Genomic DNA, 20,268 nt, shown 5'->3' with positions numbered 1-20,268 from the left:
GTGTGTGTGTGTGTGTGTGTGTGTGTGTGTGTGTGTGTGCCCTCACAGAAGGAAGGTCACAGCAGGAGCTTTTCTCAAACGCATTACCAATCAGTTTTTTACAAGAAGTGTAGCTCATACAATGGTATAAATGTATTCTTTGTGATACTTTATAAATATGAAACTAAAGATTTTGAGTTCGTGCACATTGTGAAGCAAGAATCTAAATATTTGTGTCACAATGATTTCTATAAAAGGGTGTTGTTTATGGGGATAATGTAACAAATCTTTTGTGCGTCCTATTAATGATCAATGGCAATTGAAGAGGAACCCTGGCTCAGGACATTTTCATGACAAGTGACAGCGCAGACATCTGCTAATGAGAGAACATGTTTTATCATCATAAACACGGTGATATGAAGCATCGTTAAAGTGTCACTTCAGTAATGTTGACTCATATGTTAATTTTGTTCAAACTTGTATACATTTTCTGTATACTGTTCCTCAATAAAGCTAAACAAAAAAAAGTCAAAGCGACGAGGTGACGTACGATTTGTGCATGCGCGGTACGGATCAGGGAGTGACACCGCCTACACCACCGAATTTTTCCCTAACGTCGGCAGCGCGCACCGCAGAAAAAGCAAATCCACTTGACTCCGCCTCCAGTCTAACAAACTCGACGTGGAAGTAGTGACGTTTTTTTTTCTCCTCTAACTTTATTTCAGGCGGAACAATAACAACAAATGTAACACATGGAGGAGACAATGTACAATTGTACTGCATAATAATAATAATAATAATAATAATAATAATAATAATGTATACTTTATTCATACAGAATGATACAGTGTAAGAGTGTGTAAAATTAACCAAATAAAATAGAAAGTACGATTAAAAGGGAGAAAACAAAAACAGAAAAGTTTAGCTTAAAAAATGAGAGATGCAGTGACATAAAACAAGGACATTAAACATATTACAAATATTGATGGTTTTTAAAGCTTTTTTGCTGTGAGAGGAAAAAATTGTATTCACATGTTTCTTTCCTGAAAGTGAAAGAGTGTGGTTTCTTGAGAACTTACATTTATGGATGTGTTATTTGGTGAGGAGTAAATTCAGATTAATGATAGTGACGTTATGCTTCACTGAAAAGTGAAAGATGAGTGTCGTTACACCATTACCATTCAGTTTGTGGGTTACAACAGAAAATTATCTATTTATTGCTCTCACTTATTATCGGACAGGACATAGTTGGTCCCCCTGCAGGGAAACAATAACCTTGGCCTGACACCTGAAATGTATTGAAGCTTCGGAACAATCTGAAGCGCATCACCACCGTGACACCTGCTGGCCAATTTGACCACATCGTAATAATGCTGTTCTGTAAAACAGTGACTCCCTGCACAACTCCAAACAAGGCTACTTATAATGCACGATCGGCGGATCGGCGGACAAAAGGCGGTTTCTGGAAGAACATTTGTTTTTGAAGGCGGGTATTTTTCGAAGTCGCAAAAGTATGACGTCACAAGAAGGTGATTGGTCACTTGTAATGTGGACCCTGGAAAAAACATTAATTATGATGATGTGGGAACAACGCCAACACGAGGATATCAGATCGTCCTTTCATCCATTTACACACAGCTTCATATTGAAATGCACTAAGAATAAGGCTTCTCTCAAAAGACACAGAGTAGGTGATAAAGTGCTTGTCTTACTTACTTTACTTACACTGAAAGTGCAACATCTCTCCTGTGCTGAATAATTACGCACACCCCACTTTTCAGTTATTTGTTTGTAAAAAATGTTTGGAATCATGTATGATTTTTGTTTCACTTCTCACGTGTACACCACTTTGTGTTGGTCTTTCACGTGGAATTCCAATGCAATTGATTCATGTTTGTGGCTGTAATAACTATGATATCATGCCACAATATTAAAAAATGCTTGGAGCTTCTATTATGGTGTAGCTGATGTTAGGTTTAAACTGTGACAGGAGAAGGTGACTGACCTCGGGTTTTTGTGCTGCTGAGGAGTGAAGTTGAAACTAAAGAGAAATAACAGGTTAGTTTAAAGCTTCACATTCAGGAAAAAAGCAGCAACGCCATCAGTCTGGTCGATCTACAAACTGAAGAAGCAGACAACAGGAAGTGGTTTTCTCTCTTTTTGTCTTCACAAACTGGATGTTTGTGAAGCAACAGAGTGAGAGTATCTTTAATCCTTTTCAGAAACCAAAAAACATCACAGCATACTTACAGAGCAGCCAAAGTGAAGAAGCTTTCTCCATCTGTAGGTGCTACTGAACTTTGATCGGTCCACACTAGCATCAAGCGACACCCTCCTCCTCCTTCCTCTCTTATAGGGAGGTAGTTCTGCAGTTTCCACCTCTCATCATTATGAGAAAAAAAGTTTATATGGCTGAAACATGTCAGTAAACACATTTTTTAAATTAGGTCATGAGCAAAAAACAACAAAGAAGGGCGTAAAAAATAAAATCTAGGAACCAACAGACACCGAAAATCTTGTTCCACAGCTTTACTCCTCCCAAACCTCAGTTTTTCCTTCAGCTACAGCCAGATCCATACTTCTCTGTGCCTCTGCAGCTCCACAGGTACACTCTGACCAACTAGAGGACCACGCCTGCCAGCATACAAAATGGAATTGGAAAAAATGTCTAACAACCAATGGGGAGAGAAGTTCAGCTTAACATCCATCAGCCACACTACAATGCTCATGAGAAGTCACGTCATCCTTTTACAATTACCAGACTCACCACCAGATGGCGCTCAAACAATGAATTATGAAAAAATGCAGTCTGACCTTCAAATTAACCTGTGTACTCCATCACACAACCACACACTAGTGGGCAAAGCCATGTTAAACACAGGAGAAACAACTAAACTCTGAACAAAGAACAGGAGGACACAATACTGTTTAAAGTTACGCTCATGTGACACATACAAGTTTAACAGCTCTGCTTCTGAGTCAGCCCAGGATATGAATCTTGTCAGTCAGCTGGACGCAGTGATTGAATGAAGGCTGAGTAACAGAGTTTCCACAGTATGACAGAGACTTTCTGTGACCTGCACTGGTTGAGCCATTAAAACATGTTTATGTTATGTCTGTAAATCATGTTTTCTTTTATTCCAAATGCTTCAAATGTGAACGTGACTTTAAATGTAACAACTCAGTTTCTATGGATTTGACTGTGGATCTGACAGAGATAAAGATCGGCCCTGATTTTGAATCGAGTTGGAATAAAGTTGAACAAGTTGGTTCCCACTTGAAAAATTCTTATTCTGTCAGTGATTTACCTTCATGGTGAGGTTGAAAATGTAATAACTGCATTTAGTTGCCTTGTATTTGTGACATGTGCAATGACAATAAAGTTGAATTCTATTCTAAAGGTCAAAAGGTCACACATACACACCTTTGTTGGATTAACTTCTTAGAAAATATTTTATCTCATCAAGTTGTAAAGTGTTCAGTGACAAATACAGCACATAGTGTTTGTACCATTATTAACAAAGAGGAAAAAACACACGAGCCACATTAGCTGTTTTTGCAGCAGCTCAAATGTGTCTACAAAACATTCGTTTTTAAAAGAAATATTTATTTTAATTTAAAAAAATGCATTTTAGTTGTGTTGTAGTTTTGTTTTTCACTGTATTCATTTACTCTTCGGGGACTGTACCATCAACTCAAACTGTAACAGTAACAGCAGACTCAAGAATCAGGTGACATTTCAGTGCAGCTCGTTTCCAGCTTCATCGCTCTGCAGGAGATCCTCATGGGTTTGTTTGTCTCTGATCTTTGTGTTAGAAGCAACAGAGACAACATTAAACAGTAAACTGGTTCTTATGTAATGCTTTTCTACTGTGAGCACTCAGAGTGAGCCCTTTACACAACTTGCCTCATTCAAACATTCACACCAGCACTTTTTCTGTGTAAGAGCTTTCTGTCTAACATTTAGACTCCAATGACTGCATCTGAGAGCAACTTGGGCTAAGTATCTTCCCTGAAAATATTTAGGATGCAGACTGGAGCAGACAGGGATCAAACCACACCAACCCTCCCATTAGTAGGGAACCTGCTCTACCCCCACAGCTACAACCACCCCAATCATTAAAATCAATGTGGTTGCTACAAACACTAAAATCACTATGGCTGCTATCTGTCCAACACGCCACTTTTCTCTCTCCATGTTCCCTCCAACATCCCTGTTTTCTCTCTCAGTGTTTCCTCCACCCGAGGTATCTTTAGTAGTCTGTTCCACCCTGACACTGATGGAGCTCCGCTTGTTTCTTGTTCTCCTCGTTCCGACAAAACACTCATATCTGCCCGCATCATTGAAGGTGACTTCCTTCAGAATCACTGAAACGTCTCCATTCTTCATCTCCGGGTCTCTCAGCTTCACGCGGCCTTTGTAAGACAGATGCTGATATTTTTCATAGGAGCGCTGCTCTCTGTAGTACCACACGTAGTCTGTCAGCTCAGGTCTGCTCCACTCCAGCAGCTCGATGGGAGCATCTGTAAAACCCCAACACTGGAGAGTGACGTCCTCTCCATGCTTCACTGTGATCACCTCATCCGGATCTAAACCACAACAGAAGAACAGTCATTAGTGCTTCAGCTCAAAGGAAACTACAGGGAAAAACCCAAAAAGGTCAAAGTGTTTCATATGTGATGAGTGAATACACAGACACATCCAACATCCAGGTGAGACTGAAAACACGCAGATCTGCTGAAAGTAATTTAAACTGTAGCCAAACATTTGTGCTTGCACACAGGGCTGGAATGGGACAAAACCTAAATCATAAAATGAGGCTAACCCAGAGAGAATGTATTTGTAACTTATATTAATTTCAAACAATAACAGACCATGTTGATCATATTCTAATAATCCGAAACGCACATAACCAAGAGTGAAAATATAATATATGTAAATGTGTGATCAGTGTGATCAGTTCACACATGTAAATAGTCTGCTACTAAGAAGCTGAGGTATACATCATCTGCAGCAATCTGAGAAAGACAAGTGTCACAAAATTATAAATGAATAAATAAAATGATCTGCCCTCACTTGATGCTCTCCAAGATATTTTCGTCCGATAGCTCACACGAGTGTCGTTTCAATCAACCATTCAATGCTGAAAACCACAAAGTAGTGAATCACAAAGCGAAACTCCAAAGACGTGTGACAGGATGACTCAGCAACAGGTGAAAACACATTCTGGGAATCCGAGCACAGAGCGCAGACCTACCGCAGGTTACACTCGTTACCTGCATGTTTAAATTCATTTTTCATTCATGTTCATTTATCGTGTCTGACGAATGTTTTCGTAAACTTTGTGAAAGTTCACGAAAACACGCAGATCTGCTGAATTTCGTAAACTTTGCTGAAGCATTTCGTAAATATTTCAGCAAAGTTTACGAAAACAGTCGTTCCTCACCGATGATGATGAACTGGCAGGTCTGTTACCGACAGCTAATATCTGCGTCAACACATGAAGCGAGCAGAAACCGAAAGTGGACCGCATCCTCCAACTGCAAGGATGGCGCAAAAATAAATAATAATAAAAAAAACACACGCATATATCAACCAGTTCCTATTTGTTTACCTTTTGATAGTGAAGTCCAAATCATCAAAAAGAAAAAGGAAACAGATATGAGCCACATTCCTGTAGTTTAAGTGATTCGCCAGCGCAATCGCTTAAAGAAAGTACGTATTGGTGCGTGCAGGGTCCATATATCGCAATGTCGATACCAACTCTTGTACAGATACGGATCAATACGAGAGCAATGAGATCGACACTTTAGATGCGATGTCATCGAAGAGGAGACCCGACTGTGTGTGCAAGAACCGCTGCTTTCACAAGTCACAGAGCCGCCGCAGTTTGTTCCTCCGCCTCCTTTCTTTTGTTTTGATTGTTGTACTGTCACGTGGCTCATGCAGTGTCGGGCAAACACGTAGCGTCAAATATTACACTTTGGGAGTGAGCACGCGTTGGCCTGAAAACACGTGACGATGTGAAACTACACTCCAAGATGAGCCGAGTGCCTCTGACATCTGGAGACAGAAAGAGAGGAGGATCCGAAATCATGTAGCTAATGTACCATTGTCACACAGACAGGACAAAACATCAAGAAAGCCCTTTATTGTCACTGTACAGGAATTAGATTGGTTGAAAAAAAACTTTGTAAAGATATCCTCTCCTTCCATCTATCTAAACTACTAAGAATCCGACATATGCGTCGTCTGCAGCAGTTTGAGGAAAGGAAGTGTCACAAAATTACAAACAAATAGCTGAACTACTTCATAAAGTCAGTATGTCCTCACAAGATGCACTCCCAGATGCCAAAGTTGTTTCAATTATTAGTGAAGAACACAAAGCAGTCGGTTACAAAACAAAACTTCAAAGACGTGTCACATGCTGACTCAAGTCTGACCTGTGCCTTGATAAGGAACCGGAAAAAACACCAACTTCCTGCCAAGATTCTGGGAATCCAGGAATCCAGCACACAGAGCAGAGATCTGGCAGTACTGGTTGCTTTATATTTAAATTAATTTTCATACAATGTGTCTGGTGTTGTCTGAAGGTGATACTGACACCAATTTAGCACACGTAATCTTGTCAAAATTTACAACATAGTAGAGGCACTGTTATCTGCAGTGTAGTGGCAATTCCTTTTGTTTGATAAACTAAACATCCCACAATTAAAAATCCACAAACCACTGCTGCACTGAGATAATATTTTGTACGCAGGCAAAAGAAGTCCACTGTCCAAACTTGAAAGTTGCACTTTTTATAGTTTATTAATCCAGTTTGGCAAGCAATATCAAGATCCATTTTTTCTTACTTCCTGCTGATTCTCCTGCTCTGGTAAAAAAAAACAAAAAAACATAGGCCCACCCCAGTACGTGCTGGTTCTATACCAGTTGGCCACATCTTCCAACTTCTGCTAACGTGAAAATAAATAAGAAAAAAAAAAAAAAGAAGAAGAAGAAGAAAAGAAAACACACACACAAAACAAATGACTCGACTTCTTGTAGTGAGCCACTCCTTCCTTCTTTGCCTTTTGATAGTAAAACTTTGCAAAACAAATATGACCTTTCCAAGCAGATATGATCAACTTTCCTGTAAATGTCCCTGACTTGGTGCTGGATGCAGGAGTGTGTTTGATGCTCTGTTACAGAAAGCTGGTTTCAATGAAATGCAGATTTTTCTCTCTGGTCCACAAACAGAGCTAATAACTGTGAGTTAGTTTACAGGATGTAGCTGTGAGACTACTGGCTCCTGTTCATCCTGCACATTCACATAAAGCAACTGTGCAGCAGATTAAGTTTCCACAGAATTCCACGTCCACTAAAGCCATTTCATTCTTTTCCTTCTACTCTGGGATTATTAAATTATTTATTATCTTTTATTTATCCAGGTGAAAGTGTCACTGGGGTTAAGATCACATTTCCAAGAGAGACCTGCCATCTCTCTAGAGAAATCTGAATCAGAATACTTCATTAATTTTATGATCGGAAAGGTCAGGTCAGGGGTTTGAATCCACTGAGATAATATTTCGTAGGCAGGCCCACCCCAGTGCATGCTGGTCCTATACCAGTCTCTTTATTTATAGAAACAAAATGGCCCTGCAGCTCTTACTGACTAATGTAACAAGGTAACATCAAACAAACAAAACATTGAAACAAATATTAACCTACAAATAAACTTGTAAATAAACCCCAAAATATAAGTAAACTAACAACAAACTTTAACTAATTTCAAAATAATAAAAATAAAGAACAAATAGCTCCAACAATGCCAACATCCCTACTTCCAGACTTGGTTGTACTTTGCTTTCTTCTGCTTGTGTATTAATGTTTCAGACATGCAACAACCATTTCCTGATGCGAAACAAAGAGTGGAACAGGACTGTGGTTATCTTTCATGAATGCTGCGGAAACAGGCCGACTCCTGAAAATGAACTGTGTCCACATGTCTTTGTTTCCATTCTGTCCCTGGAGAGTGACCCAGTTGTTCATTAACATGAACTCATGTTCACCACTTCCAGAAATGAAAGTAATGCAAGCACAGCAAACATCTACTTAAGAAGCCGTTGTCTTCATGTCAGTGTTTAAGACAATCAGGAATCTTAACCACCCACAGCACTGGATACAAATAAAAACAAGAGGAGTCAAACATGTGCAGGTCTATTCTTTACTTTTGTGATTTCTGTTTCAGCTGAGGTCTTTTGTTGCTATAAAACCAACGACTTGATCAGTTGTGTTTCTGTTGTTTTGAAATATTTGTATTTGTCTCCTTTTTGCTAAACAGCATCATACCAGCTAACCAGGCCCATGAAGTGGAGGTTAAATAAAGCTGTGATGTATAAAGCTGCTTTTCAGCTGGTTAACAAGAGAGTGGAGAAGAGATCTAACTTTGTATATAAATAAGACTGAGCACGCATCAGTACAACCTGTCTACTTCTTCCTTCTTCTCTCATTAGGGATCGCCACAGCAGATCATCTGCCTCCATCTCACCCCATCTCTACCATCCACCTCTAACGTGCCAACACTGCTGATTTTCTTTGGCGAACAGAAATCCAAATACATTTCAGTTTTAAATGTCTAATGGGATGAAAAATGAAAATGAAAATACATTTCAGTAGAAATACCACAAGGAATTATCAACACTGATATAAGGCACAGTCATACTTGAACAAGTGAACAAATGTTAACAGTCTGTAGTTGATTAGATATTCATTTTTCATTCAGTTGTCCAGTTCAAGTTAGCAGGCAGCCTATACAATTCCCCAGTTTCAGGGAGTCTTCAGGAGGCACATGTAGACTCGGCCCTGAAGCAGCAAACACACAGGAGAAAAACACAGTGGGCACATCTTGGTTTCACTTTCACTTTGAAAGGTCAGCAAACAAACAATGAATGAAGCTCAAATATAAATGTGCCAGCTTGGACACTGTTGTGGGACCCCAGTTGATTTCAAAGAGTCCTTGATGGTTAGTACCCACGTCTTTGGTGTGACAGGAATGACTCATTTTACCAACATGAGCCCATCACAACCGTTAACAACAGACAAGTGAAACTGTGTGAACACCTCAGGCCTGTTAGGGACACGACCCTCTCAGTGATGTCACAGCTAAATGGAGAAGGCCCCATCAGTTACAGAAAGCATTGGCACTGTTCTTCCTCATTTTTAGATAAAGCTACGGACGGAATAAAAAAACTAAACACAACAATAGCCATCAACCTCCTCCTGACGAATTTCTATTTTTCATATTTTGTGCCATTTTTGTAAATACAGCGAACCAAACACTAAGAATAAGATTGGAGCCATCGGCACAGCGTCAATGAATAAATCAGGAAGATGATACTCCAAGATGAGCTGACAGCGTGTCAGAAGGTAAGGAGGATCCAAAATCACTGACACCCAGACAGAGGACAAAACATGAAGAAATCCTATCAGTGCCAAGAAAATGTCCATCTGAGCACCAGATCTACACGACCCTGCAGGCTGTGTAAAGGTGTCACAGAGACTATCCAGCACATAAGATGCAAGCTAGGACAGCGTACAACCAAGTGGCTGGGAGAGGTTACAGGAACGTCTGAACTCCTAATGCCCAAAAATCCATCTGGGAAGGATGATGTGAAATCTTTCTTTAGTGAATCTTACATTTGGAATCAACATGAAAACACAACCACTGCTTTGTGAAACAATTACATTTCACTGTAAAAGCCTCACAATGAATAACAACAATAGCAAACAGCCATCCTAAATTCAACTCAGTGCAGTTACATTCCTCTGACTGTGGGTGATTCTGGGCTTCTGCTGACACCTGGTGGATACACTGCAAAGTTTACAAAAATCACTTAAACACATCATTTAAACTGTATGTCATATTCCTAATGTTTTTTCATTACATCATATCATGTTTATCACTGTGAGCAGCTTTGTCTTTGTGTTTTGTCTTATAGATCATTAAATATGAGTGTGATCTCACGTTCTCTTTAACGCTCCTTTAGCATTATGCTGCCTATATTCCCTCCACTGTCTACAGATGAACACTCTTCAAGTCCTGTTTTTGTCTCTAGTTCTTGGGTCTACAGGTGAGTGAAAGAGCATTCTTACATTTTTATTCTTTAATGGTATTTCTGGTGAAAAGGGTTCATGTTTTTCATCGTCTCATCAGTGTTGCTCATGAGTGATAAAGGTGCAGTAGGCCTCTCTTCAGTACCAACAAAGTATGGTTCTGGACTGAGATGTGGAGAAACAAAACTGACACTGCAGAGCGACTGACCAACATTTCAGAGGACGCAATAAGATAAACGAGGCTGCAGCGACTCACAGAAACATAGAAGCCAAACTCAAATTCAGTTTTATTTATATATCATAAAACAACAACAGGGGCCTCAAAGCACTTTATATTGTGAGGTAAAGACTCTACAGTAATAACAATGATCCACATCTGTGGTTTGTTTGTCTCTGATCTTTGTGTCAGAAGCAACAGAGACGACACTAATCAGTAACCAGTAAACTGGTTCTTATGTAATGCTTTCCTACTCTGAGCATTCAAAGCCCGTTACACGCCCGCCTTATTCACTCATTCACACCAGCACTTTTTCTATGTAAGCCTTCTATCTGATGATGGGAGTTGACAGTTTTTGTTTGCTTGCAGAATGATCTTTTTCTTGAAATCTCATTTGTGTGAACATGGTCAACAACAAGTAGGCTAATGCTGTTAGACCTGTTTTATTGGCCTGACAGTGTCTGCGTGTTTTCAGCGAAGCTGAACACAACATGGAGATTATTGTTTTACTTTTCACAGAATAAATGTTTTAAAACACAAACTCTTGGACACAGTTCACACAGCTCTTATACTGCAAGTCAAACCTTCTTTGGAGTATTGGAGGAGAAAGTGAGTAACTCTGCAGGGACCTGGTGGACAAAGGTGATAATGACACATTAACCCTTTAAGACCTACCATAGAACCAAGTCCGCCAGAGCTTATATTATATTTTTACCTGCTGTGGAGCCATTTTTGGGAGCATTTCAAGTTGCTATGCATCAATACAACCATTATAGCCCAAACTTTAATAATATGTCTGCATTAAGTGCATAGAAATTACATAAATTGCAAGAAAATGCAATAAACTACAAAAAAATTGAAAATTGTTTTTGTTTTTTTAACATATATTTCTAGTTAGAGAAATTTAAGAGGCTTATCCCTCAAAACTGTAAATACAAAAAAGTTGCACGAAATAACAGGAAATTTATTTTGAGTGTCTTCATAGTTTTATTTTTGAAATACACCAATTTTATATACTGCAGGAAAAACGAAAATAAATATTATAATGCAAATTTGCAAAAAGCAGCATATGCATCAAAATAAACTATTTCCAGCAGTGCAATATGAGTCCTAAGCATCCCAGAAACGACACAGAAAGTCATAAAGTCAAAGATAACTTTTAAAAACACCAGTATAGCCTTGATAGTTCACACTGACATCTATTCTAACGTAGGAAGTGTTATGAACAGCTGATCGGATCAGCAAAGCGTGTTTCTGGAATATTATGTTACCCACCACCTGCTTTTCCCTGTGTGGATAAGTAATGTCTGTGTGGCACTGAATTTAAATCAGTCACACAGTCATTTATGAGGCAACATAATGAAGCTCTGTTAGCACCATTTTACTGTCTCACTCTTATTTTCTCACCTTTGCAGCTTGTTGTCTTTGTAACAGCTGTTCCCTTACTCATCTGCCTCCCTCCTGCTTCTTGGTGTGTGTGTGTGTGTGTGTGTGTGTGTGTGTGTGTGTGTGTGTGTGTGTGTGTGTGTGTGTGTGTGTGTGTGTGTGTCTGCCTCCCTCCTCTAGAAGTGGCTGTTCTTGAGTGGTATGTAACCTGCAGAGGTGGGACCAAGTCATTGTTTTGCAAGTCTCAAGTAAGTCTCAAGTCTTTATCCTCAAGTCTCAAGTCAAGTCTCAAGTAATGTCAGGCAAGTCAGAGTCGAGTCTCAAGTCACTGGTGTAAAAGTCCGAGTAAAGTCACAAGTCTGAAACTTTGAATTTCAAGTCCTTTCGAGTCTTTAAAAAAAAAACGAAAAAAGCATGTTGCAGTTATGCTAAATGTAAATATTAGACCATGTAATTTTTAAATCTGTGTTTTTCTCAACACATGACAAAATAGTGAACGTAGAAAATATACACAAATTGTGAAATTGCACCTCTTTAGAATGCAGCTCAATTAAACCTAGCTCCAAGAATAATTTTCACCGACAGTTCTGAGATAAGCTGCATGTTATTCTTGGATGCGGTTGTAGGACCAGCTTTAAAATCGCATGACAAAAATATCATACATAAATAAATGATATTTTTTAAAAAAATATCATTAAAAAAAAAACTGCATCACCAACGGAGCCTGGACAACATTTGCTAGTTAGATGAAGTCAGCTATCTCATCGTAGCATATTTATATGCATATTTATAATTATACGGTTCTTGGAGTGAGTGCATACACGCATGAAGTTTAGTAACTTCCGGTCACTGCAACAAGCCCAGGTACAGTTTACCGACGGATGGGTGCAGGACCTTGAAATGCACCGTGTAGAAAGTAAAGACCATCGTACATATCATAAGTTTACCAGTCTCACAAATCGTCGTCATAAATACACATTCGTTAACCGTTTATTAATAGGACCTTTGAGCTCAACGGTAATTAATTAGTAGTGGAAATAATTTCTGGTACACATCACAGAAATGTAGCAGTGACAATAATATTGTATGCTGTAATCGTACTGGGCGATTGGTGATACAAAACAACTGTTTTATCCTGTGAATAAAAGTATATGTTTTTGTCAATGTACCATAATAACAGAAGCGAAACGCAATATTGTGTCAGGACAATTCACTGTTTATGCACAATAAATAAAGGAGCATAGCGCGACAATTTCTGTTCAGCGCCAGACTTGCTTGTAACCTATATCACCAATTATGTTATGAAAATGATGCATTAACTACTAAAAAAACACCGACCGTCGTGTAAATGCTTGGAGCAGACTAACCTGTGAGCTGGAGTGTTCTGGGACGTAATATTTGGTCTTTGAATGGCTGCAATCCAGTCGCCTCTTTGTTACTTCGGAAACATGGCTCGAACAATTTCTCTTCAACAACGTAATCCGATAACAACCGATCTCTTTACCCGTCGGCTTCCCGTGGCTGTCATGCGACCGGCTATTGCAGTTAATAATACAACAGCTTCTTGACATTTTTATGCTTCTTTTTATCGCTGTATAACTGATTGTAATTGAAAGCCTGCGTGCGCTAGTACCGCTTGCCACGAGTTCCCAGAATCCTTTGCGGTTTACCCCTGAATGACGTCACATTTTCAATCTCTATATAATATGCATGTTAAATTTTATATTTGGGGTGAAATATCAAGTCTTTTCAAGTAAACCGGTTCAAGTCCAATTCAAGTCCCAAGTCACTGGTGTAAAAGTCCAAGTCAAGTCACAAGTCTTAGAACATTTTTTCAAGTCAAGTCTAAAGTCATAAAATTAATGACTCGAGTCCAAGTCATATGACTCGAGTCCACACCTCTGGTAACCTGCACCTCTCCTCGTCATACTTCATCAAATTGTTATGTTACTCAGTCAGTGCGGTGGCTGCTTCACTGTTTCAACTTTCTCTCTGTTCAGTTTCAGCTGTTGACCTGCCTGTTAGTCACAGACACCCACCTGCTGTGCTGAAGATCCAGTTGTGAGAGCCAGCTTGCTGTTCTTAAACCCACTAAGAGCAGAAATCCTGTGAGCAGAGTGGGCTGGTCACTAAACCAAATCAGAGGAAAGACAAAAAAGAAACCTGTCTGACGGCTCGCTGATACAAGCAAATAAAATGTATCGCCAACTGCTGCACCTGTAACAGACCGAAAACCAAAACAAAGATACGACATGCGGGACACAAAACTGAGAAATACATAAATCAACAATCTTCTTATTGTGTGTGTGAGTGAGAGAGTGTCACAAATATGTGATAGTGAGGGTGTTGAAACTGCAGCGACGCCCCCCAGAAGCCTGAAGGTAGACAGAGGTGAAACCGGGACAACCGGGCCCCAAGAGTACCAAAGGCCCGACAAATAACCGGATTATTTGTAACCTAAAAAGTGTCATCTGTGCCTTAAAATGTGCGTGACATATAAAATGTGCGTGACATATCCCAAAAATATGACACCGTCAGTGACAGTAACAAACTGATCAGGTCTGATTGCAGTCTGCTGTGTGGGGACTTTCACCTGCTACTGTAGGGTCTTCCTTACAGTAGCAGGTGACTGTTGTTGTGATTTGGGGCTGTATAAATAAAACTGAACTGAAAACTGAACCTGCCCCAAATTTCAGTGCATCATGCATAACTGCGGTCAAAAAGCACAAAGACCAACGAGTCTGACTGGATTCTTTGGTGGGGCCCTGATGACTGCTAGGAACAGGCGGAGCTGGACATAAATTTGACATATTTAAAGTCTAAGATGACCTGAAAGAGGTGCAGTTAACCATGGCTCTCCAACAGTTTGTGTGCTGCTTCACTGTGGTGATCGTTTTCTTCTGCAAAGGTGAGAAAATGATTTGATTGGTTGTTCTCTTTCTATAAAGCAAAGACATGTCACTTAAAGATGAACTGGTGGGTTAATGTTTAAAGGTTTTATGTCAAAATTATCAACATCATCAATGAAAAGTTGAAGTTTGTCTCAGCAAAGATGCAGATTTTCTTAAAAGCTGTTTTAAATATAGAAACTAGACCTAAAGATCTACAATCCCCTCCCCCTAAAAAGTGTTGTGTTTAGTGTGATCAATTCTTCAAGTTCGAAGAAAGCAGTCAGTGCTTACTTTCACAGGTTTGTCTGTGTGTTCTCATTTCCAGGTTGTCACTCACAGAAGCCCAGTAAGCATCCAAAGACATTTGAACCTTGTCTTCCTTCTGTCAGCTGTACAGTAATGAGCACATATAAATCTGTGATGTCCACATTTGAGTGTGCTGACTTTGGTTTTTCTATAAACTGTGATGTGAATTTGTTCAGTAAAATCTTCCAGTTTTCTGACACAGAGGAGGAACATTTGTGGATCACATGTAAACCACAGTCTAATGTTAAAATAACATCCACATGAATGTCACTGCTCAGGATCTCCCAGCAGAGCATTGATCAGTGTTATCTCTCTGAGTGGTTTTAATGTGGTGGCTGATCTGTTTAGCTGTGCTCTCTCTTCTCTTGTCAGCATGTGGCAGAAGTGCTGTGAACAGCAGCAGCATCACAGGAGCTCGTGACGCTGCACCAGGAAGTTGGCCCTGGTTCGCTGCTGTAAACACTCATTCTGCAGGGTCTCTGATCACCGACCAGTGGGTGCTGACAGTTGCATCCTCCGTACCAACGTGAGTCACTGCTGCAAGTTTACACTTTGTTGAGGAGTAATATGATGATGAAGGTGAAGTGCAATATTTATGTGCACTAGAGATGTTTTTTTTAAATATTTGCTCACTTCTTTTAACATTTAAAAACAACAGCTGTTACACAAATTGCTGAACTGCAAAGTACAGAGTTGTCTGCACAACAATCAAACCAGATGTCACATTAATTTAATTTCATCCTGTCATGTTATTCAATTATACGCGGGTCCACTGTACGATTCATAACCACACTTTATTTTCTTGTTCTTGCTCTGCCCACACATAACATAACATTCTATACAAAAACACACTGGTCTCGCCCTCTAGCTGCCATCAGCCTAACTACACTGACCGGCTGCATTAACATCTACTGTACAATGCAATTACACCACACATCCAAGTCACTGTTTTTTCGGAGCATTGATTTGTCAAAGATATGCTGTCACATGAAAATATTGATCATTCTGTCCATTCATGTCAGAAGATGGTTAGCTTAGCATAAAGTTTTTAAACGGGGAACCTGCAGCTAATAAATACAACTACGCACCTCTGTAAGGCTCATTAACGAACACATGCTGGGAAAGACTCAATCACACAGTCAATTGTTTTGTGAGTTTTCTTTGTGTGCAGGCTGTGATCAGCTGACCTCACGTCACAGTCGCTGCTCACTTCAAAAACATATAAACAGATTTACATGAGTTACATGAGCTCTGTGGCTGATAGCCAAACCCTGCACTGTGTAATGTCAGCATTCAAAAGAGAACTTAAGGATTGGCATAAATTGACTTTGGTGTCTGCACTCTAACACTGACCACGCTCTGCACCAGCCCAACACAGAGCAGCTCTGTAACCTTCACCACAGTCCTGCAAACTAACCAGTTTAACCTGAACTAATCTGATGCTTTCATGCAACCTTTGGAAAACACAGAATTATCAGCAGCACAATCACTGATCCAAGATCTGATTTTAGAAACTCATGAATGAATCATAAAGATGTAAGTTACATATCCGGACATGTTGGAAAAAGTTCCTGCTTTAAAAAAGTATCACACACAGTTTGTGTGTTTGCTGATGTTTGTTGAGCTTGCTCCTCTACAAACACTAGATCTCCATGCAGCACCTGAAACATAAACTTACTCAGTGTTATGGATGAATCTGACCATCAGAGTTAATTACTCATTTATGTAGTGCGCCAGCAGGTTCAACCACCTGCGCGCGCGCGCGCACGCACACACACACACGCACACACACACACACACACACACACACACACACACACACACACACACACACACACATGACAAAGGGCTGAAAGGAAAAAGGAAACTCGTGACATTGACTGCTTTGCTCTGTGACAATGATCAACATGAGGCACAATAAAAATATCTGTTGTGTGTGAAGGGATTACAGAAGCATGGTGGTCTTGCTGGGCAGCAACAGGGTGTTAGATCCAGACCCAAATAAAGTGAGGCTGAACGTGATAAACGCCACCTGCCATCCCGGATTCAACTCGTTGACTCGTGAGAACAATATTTGTCTTCTGAAGCTGTCGGCTCCTGTGAATTTCACAGACTACATTCAGCCGATCTGCTTGGCCTCAGAAAACAGCACTTTCAACAATGAGACCAGCAGCTGGGCCATCGGCTTTGGTGACATTGGTAAATCATAAAATATTTATTTGATTTTACAGCATTATGTTGGAGTCTTTAGAAAAGCTTGATGTTTAAATTCTCTCCAAACAGAGGCATTGAGATATAACCTGCAGGAGGCAAAAGTATCAGTAGTGGGAAACGATGTGTGCAAAGCCAGATTTCCATGGATCCCAGACAGCATCATCTGTACTAGAGAGACGAATTCATGTTGGGTGACCACAACTTTATTTACTATAATCTGTTGTTGACTGTCACTGAGATAATCTCATCTTTACTCACACTTTGATTTACTTGTTTTACTGTCGTTGTCTATAAATATTAATATTCATATTTAATCAAAGGTCTTTTTTTCTTTAAAAAAAAACTAATTTGTTTAATGAAACTGATTCCTTTAAAAGAGCTGTCTGAAACTTTCTGTCTGTGGAATCGTCACTTTCATTTGCACCAAAGCAGCTGAAATGGATTCACAGTGGTTCATGTTTCCTAACTGGACAGACTGACATCGATTAAGTTTTACTGACTGTGATATACTGTGATGATCAACTACTCCCTTAATTTATTTGAGCAGTTTGCAACAAAACTACCAACAAAGTTAAAACTTTCTCAGGTGAAAAAGGTCAACTTCTAAGAGTTACACATCTGTATCTGTCCTAATAACTTTCATCACTGTCTTTCCACAGGATAAACTTGGAGCGCCACTCATGACTCAGAGTAAATCAGTCTGGCTCCAGAGTGGAGTTTTCACAGTGCCTGGATGTACTGCATCTCCTTCAGTCTACACTCCTGTGTCCCAGTACCAGAAATGGATCAGCGACACAGTTACAGGGACACCACCAGGCTTTGTTACCTTCACCTCCCCACACAGTTCATTACAAACCACTGCTCCTCCTACTGCCCCTCCCACTTCTCCGACATGTGTGGGTGTGTTTTGCAGTGGGGAAAACCTGATCCACTTCACTCACTTCTCCTCTCTGTGTGTTCTTGTTGTGTTGCTCCATGTGTTTGCTGGAAGTGTTGGAAACTAGATCAACACATTTACTCAAGTTCAATACAAACATGAAGAACATGTCTTAACCAGGTAGAAGAGCTTTGCAATAGCATAAAGACATCATCCTGCCCCTCAGATTTTAACTATTTTTAATAGCAGTCTCAGCTCTGGAGTAGAACCAACTGGATAAGAGCACGCTGTTGTGCAGCCAGTACTTGATTATTCTGTTCTTGTTCATTTTAGACCTGTCTCCAAGCTACCATTTCTGTCAAAAAATTCTAGGAAGGACTGTATTTGAGCATCTGCAATCCTTTCTAAACAGTCATAATATTTTTGAGAAGTTCCAGTCGGGCTTCAAAACCCACCACAGCACAGAAACTGCCCTCTTAAAAATGCTTAATGATATTTTATTAATCACTGACTCAGGAGACTGTGGAGCAGGGAAATTATTTTACTGCTATTGTTAAATAATCATCATCATTACCATTGCATTAATAGTAGAATCTGCAGCATTGATATTGTATTCAGAGGTTTAAACAGTGTGTGTGTTTTAGAAAGAATAAGTTGCAGGCTGACAGGAAGTTGCAGAGAGTTTGCAGAAGGGAAAGCAGAGTCTAAGTTATTCTGAGCAGGTTAGACGAGGCTATTTGAATTACTAGGTTATTCAAATTGTCTGTTATACTTTTATATTCTTTTACTAAGCTCTTAGTAGAGGTTCTTGATTAAAACATTTATTCAACATAGTACATATAGTTTCAGTTAGGTTATTACACATAAGGATGAGCCTCTGGTCTGGTAAAAGGTCAGAAGTGCAACGGGTGAGATGAGAGGGCATGTAAGGTCAACACATACACACACACACATTAGTTAGACTCATTTATAGGTGAGAGGTTGGTCATGTTTGTCTCTGGAAAGAGGAACAGCGTCTGGCAGGATGTGGGGTTCGTGTTTCAGACGAGATAGAAGACAATGTTCTTTTAAACTGTGTTAAAAGTCATTGTGGTTTTGATTTGACGTGTGTATATATTCTGTCTGTGACGTATGAAGGGGCATCATTAAATTCAAACCCTGATGCTATAAAAATCTGTGTATGCTTTGACTAAGTCGAAGATCAAGTGCTGTCTGCGTACAGACTGGTCTTCCCACGCGTGTATTCATTAAAATCAATTGTTTGACCAAGATCTTCTGGACCATGGTTGTTTGTACTCCCCTTCCTCAATTATGTGAACCTTAACAAGACCCAGCTGTGCTCCTGCTCCTAGACTTAACTGCAGCCTTTGATACTGTTGACCACAGCATTCTGATCTCCCGTTTGGCACAATGTGGTATCAAAGGTATCCCCTTGGAATGGTTTAGGTCGTACCTCTCCAAGAGGACTTTTTCCCGTGAGCCTTGATGATTTTATTTCTTCCCCAGCTCTTTTTACTTGTGGTGTCCCGCAGGGATCCGTATTAGGCCCAATTCTTTTTTCAATCTATATGTTGCGCCTAGGCCTAATCTTTAGGAAGCATAACATCTGCTTTCACTCATATGCCGATGACACCCAGATTTATCTTCGGTTTAATAGAAACACCTCTACGCCCATGAAATCGTTAGTCAAATGTCTCGACGAAGTTAAAACCTGGATGGCCTTAAATTTTCTTACCTTCAACGAGGATAAAACAGAGGTAATTATTTTTGGACCAATTTCAATGCCCCAGATTTGGACTTATGCAACCTAACATGTGCTGTTAAAACGCATGTAAAAAACCTGGGGGTTTTCTTGGACAGCAAACTTACATTTGAGAAACAAATTAATTCAGTTGTCCAGCGGTCCTTTTTTAAATTAAGGCTCCTATCCAAAGTGAGATCTTTTCTATCCTATAGAAACTTGGAATGAGCAATTCATGCGTTTGTTTTATCTCAACTGGATTACTGCAATTCACTTTATGTGGGTGTCAGTCAGTCCAGCTTGGCCCGGCTCCAACTTGTACAGAATGCTGCAGCTCGCCTTTTGACTCGTGTGAAGAAACACCAACATATTACTCCGGTGCTTGCTTCCCTTCATTGGCTTCCAGTGCGTTTTAGAATTAAATTCAAAAGCTTACTTTTAACTTATAAAGTGCTAAATGGCCAGGCACCGGATTATTTGTCTGACCTTGTGCAGCTGTATACGCCCTCTAGAGCCCTTCGATCAAGTGATCACCTACTCCTTACTTTACATAAGTCTAGA

The 20,268-nt window shown here is 39.9% G+C and overlaps 2 protein-coding genes across 2 annotated transcripts; one reads left to right on the top strand and one right to left on the bottom strand.

The window, feature by feature from the left end:
* Positions 1-3,917: 3,917 nt before the first annotated feature.
* LOC120746645 (programmed cell death 1 ligand 1-like) lies at positions 3,918-6,021 on the bottom strand. The gene is made up of 2 exons (XM_040052083.1): positions 5,595-6,021; positions 3,918-4,569 (listed from the first exon to the last, which is right to left on the bottom strand). The coding sequence occupies exons 1-2, from the start codon at positions 5,650-5,652 to the stop codon at positions 4,052-4,054; spliced, it is 576 nt and encodes a 191-aa protein (XP_039908017.1). The 5' UTR covers positions 5,653-6,021; the 3' UTR covers positions 3,918-4,051.
* Positions 6,022-14,482: 8,461 nt separating this feature from the next.
* Positions 14,483-18,524, top strand: LOC120746632 (chymotrypsin-like protease CTRL-1). Its single transcript, XM_040052062.1, has 6 exons — positions 14,483-14,586; positions 14,895-14,915; positions 15,248-15,401; positions 16,818-17,074; positions 17,159-17,280; positions 17,749-18,524. The coding sequence occupies exons 1-6, from the start codon at positions 14,529-14,531 to the stop codon at positions 18,091-18,093; spliced, it is 957 nt and encodes a 318-aa protein (XP_039907996.1). The 5' UTR covers positions 14,483-14,528; the 3' UTR covers positions 18,094-18,524.
* Positions 18,525-20,268: the final 1,744 nt, after the last annotated feature.

The sequence above is a fragment of the Simochromis diagramma genome, unplaced genomic scaffold (genome assembly GCF_900408965.1).
Source record: "Simochromis diagramma unplaced genomic scaffold, fSimDia1.1 OVJJ01000201.1, whole genome shotgun sequence".
Lineage (NCBI taxonomy): Eukaryota > Metazoa > Chordata > Actinopteri > Cichliformes > Cichlidae > Simochromis > Simochromis diagramma.
Note: the sequence above shows the minus strand (reverse complement) of the source record. Positions and strands in the feature narration are given on the sequence as shown.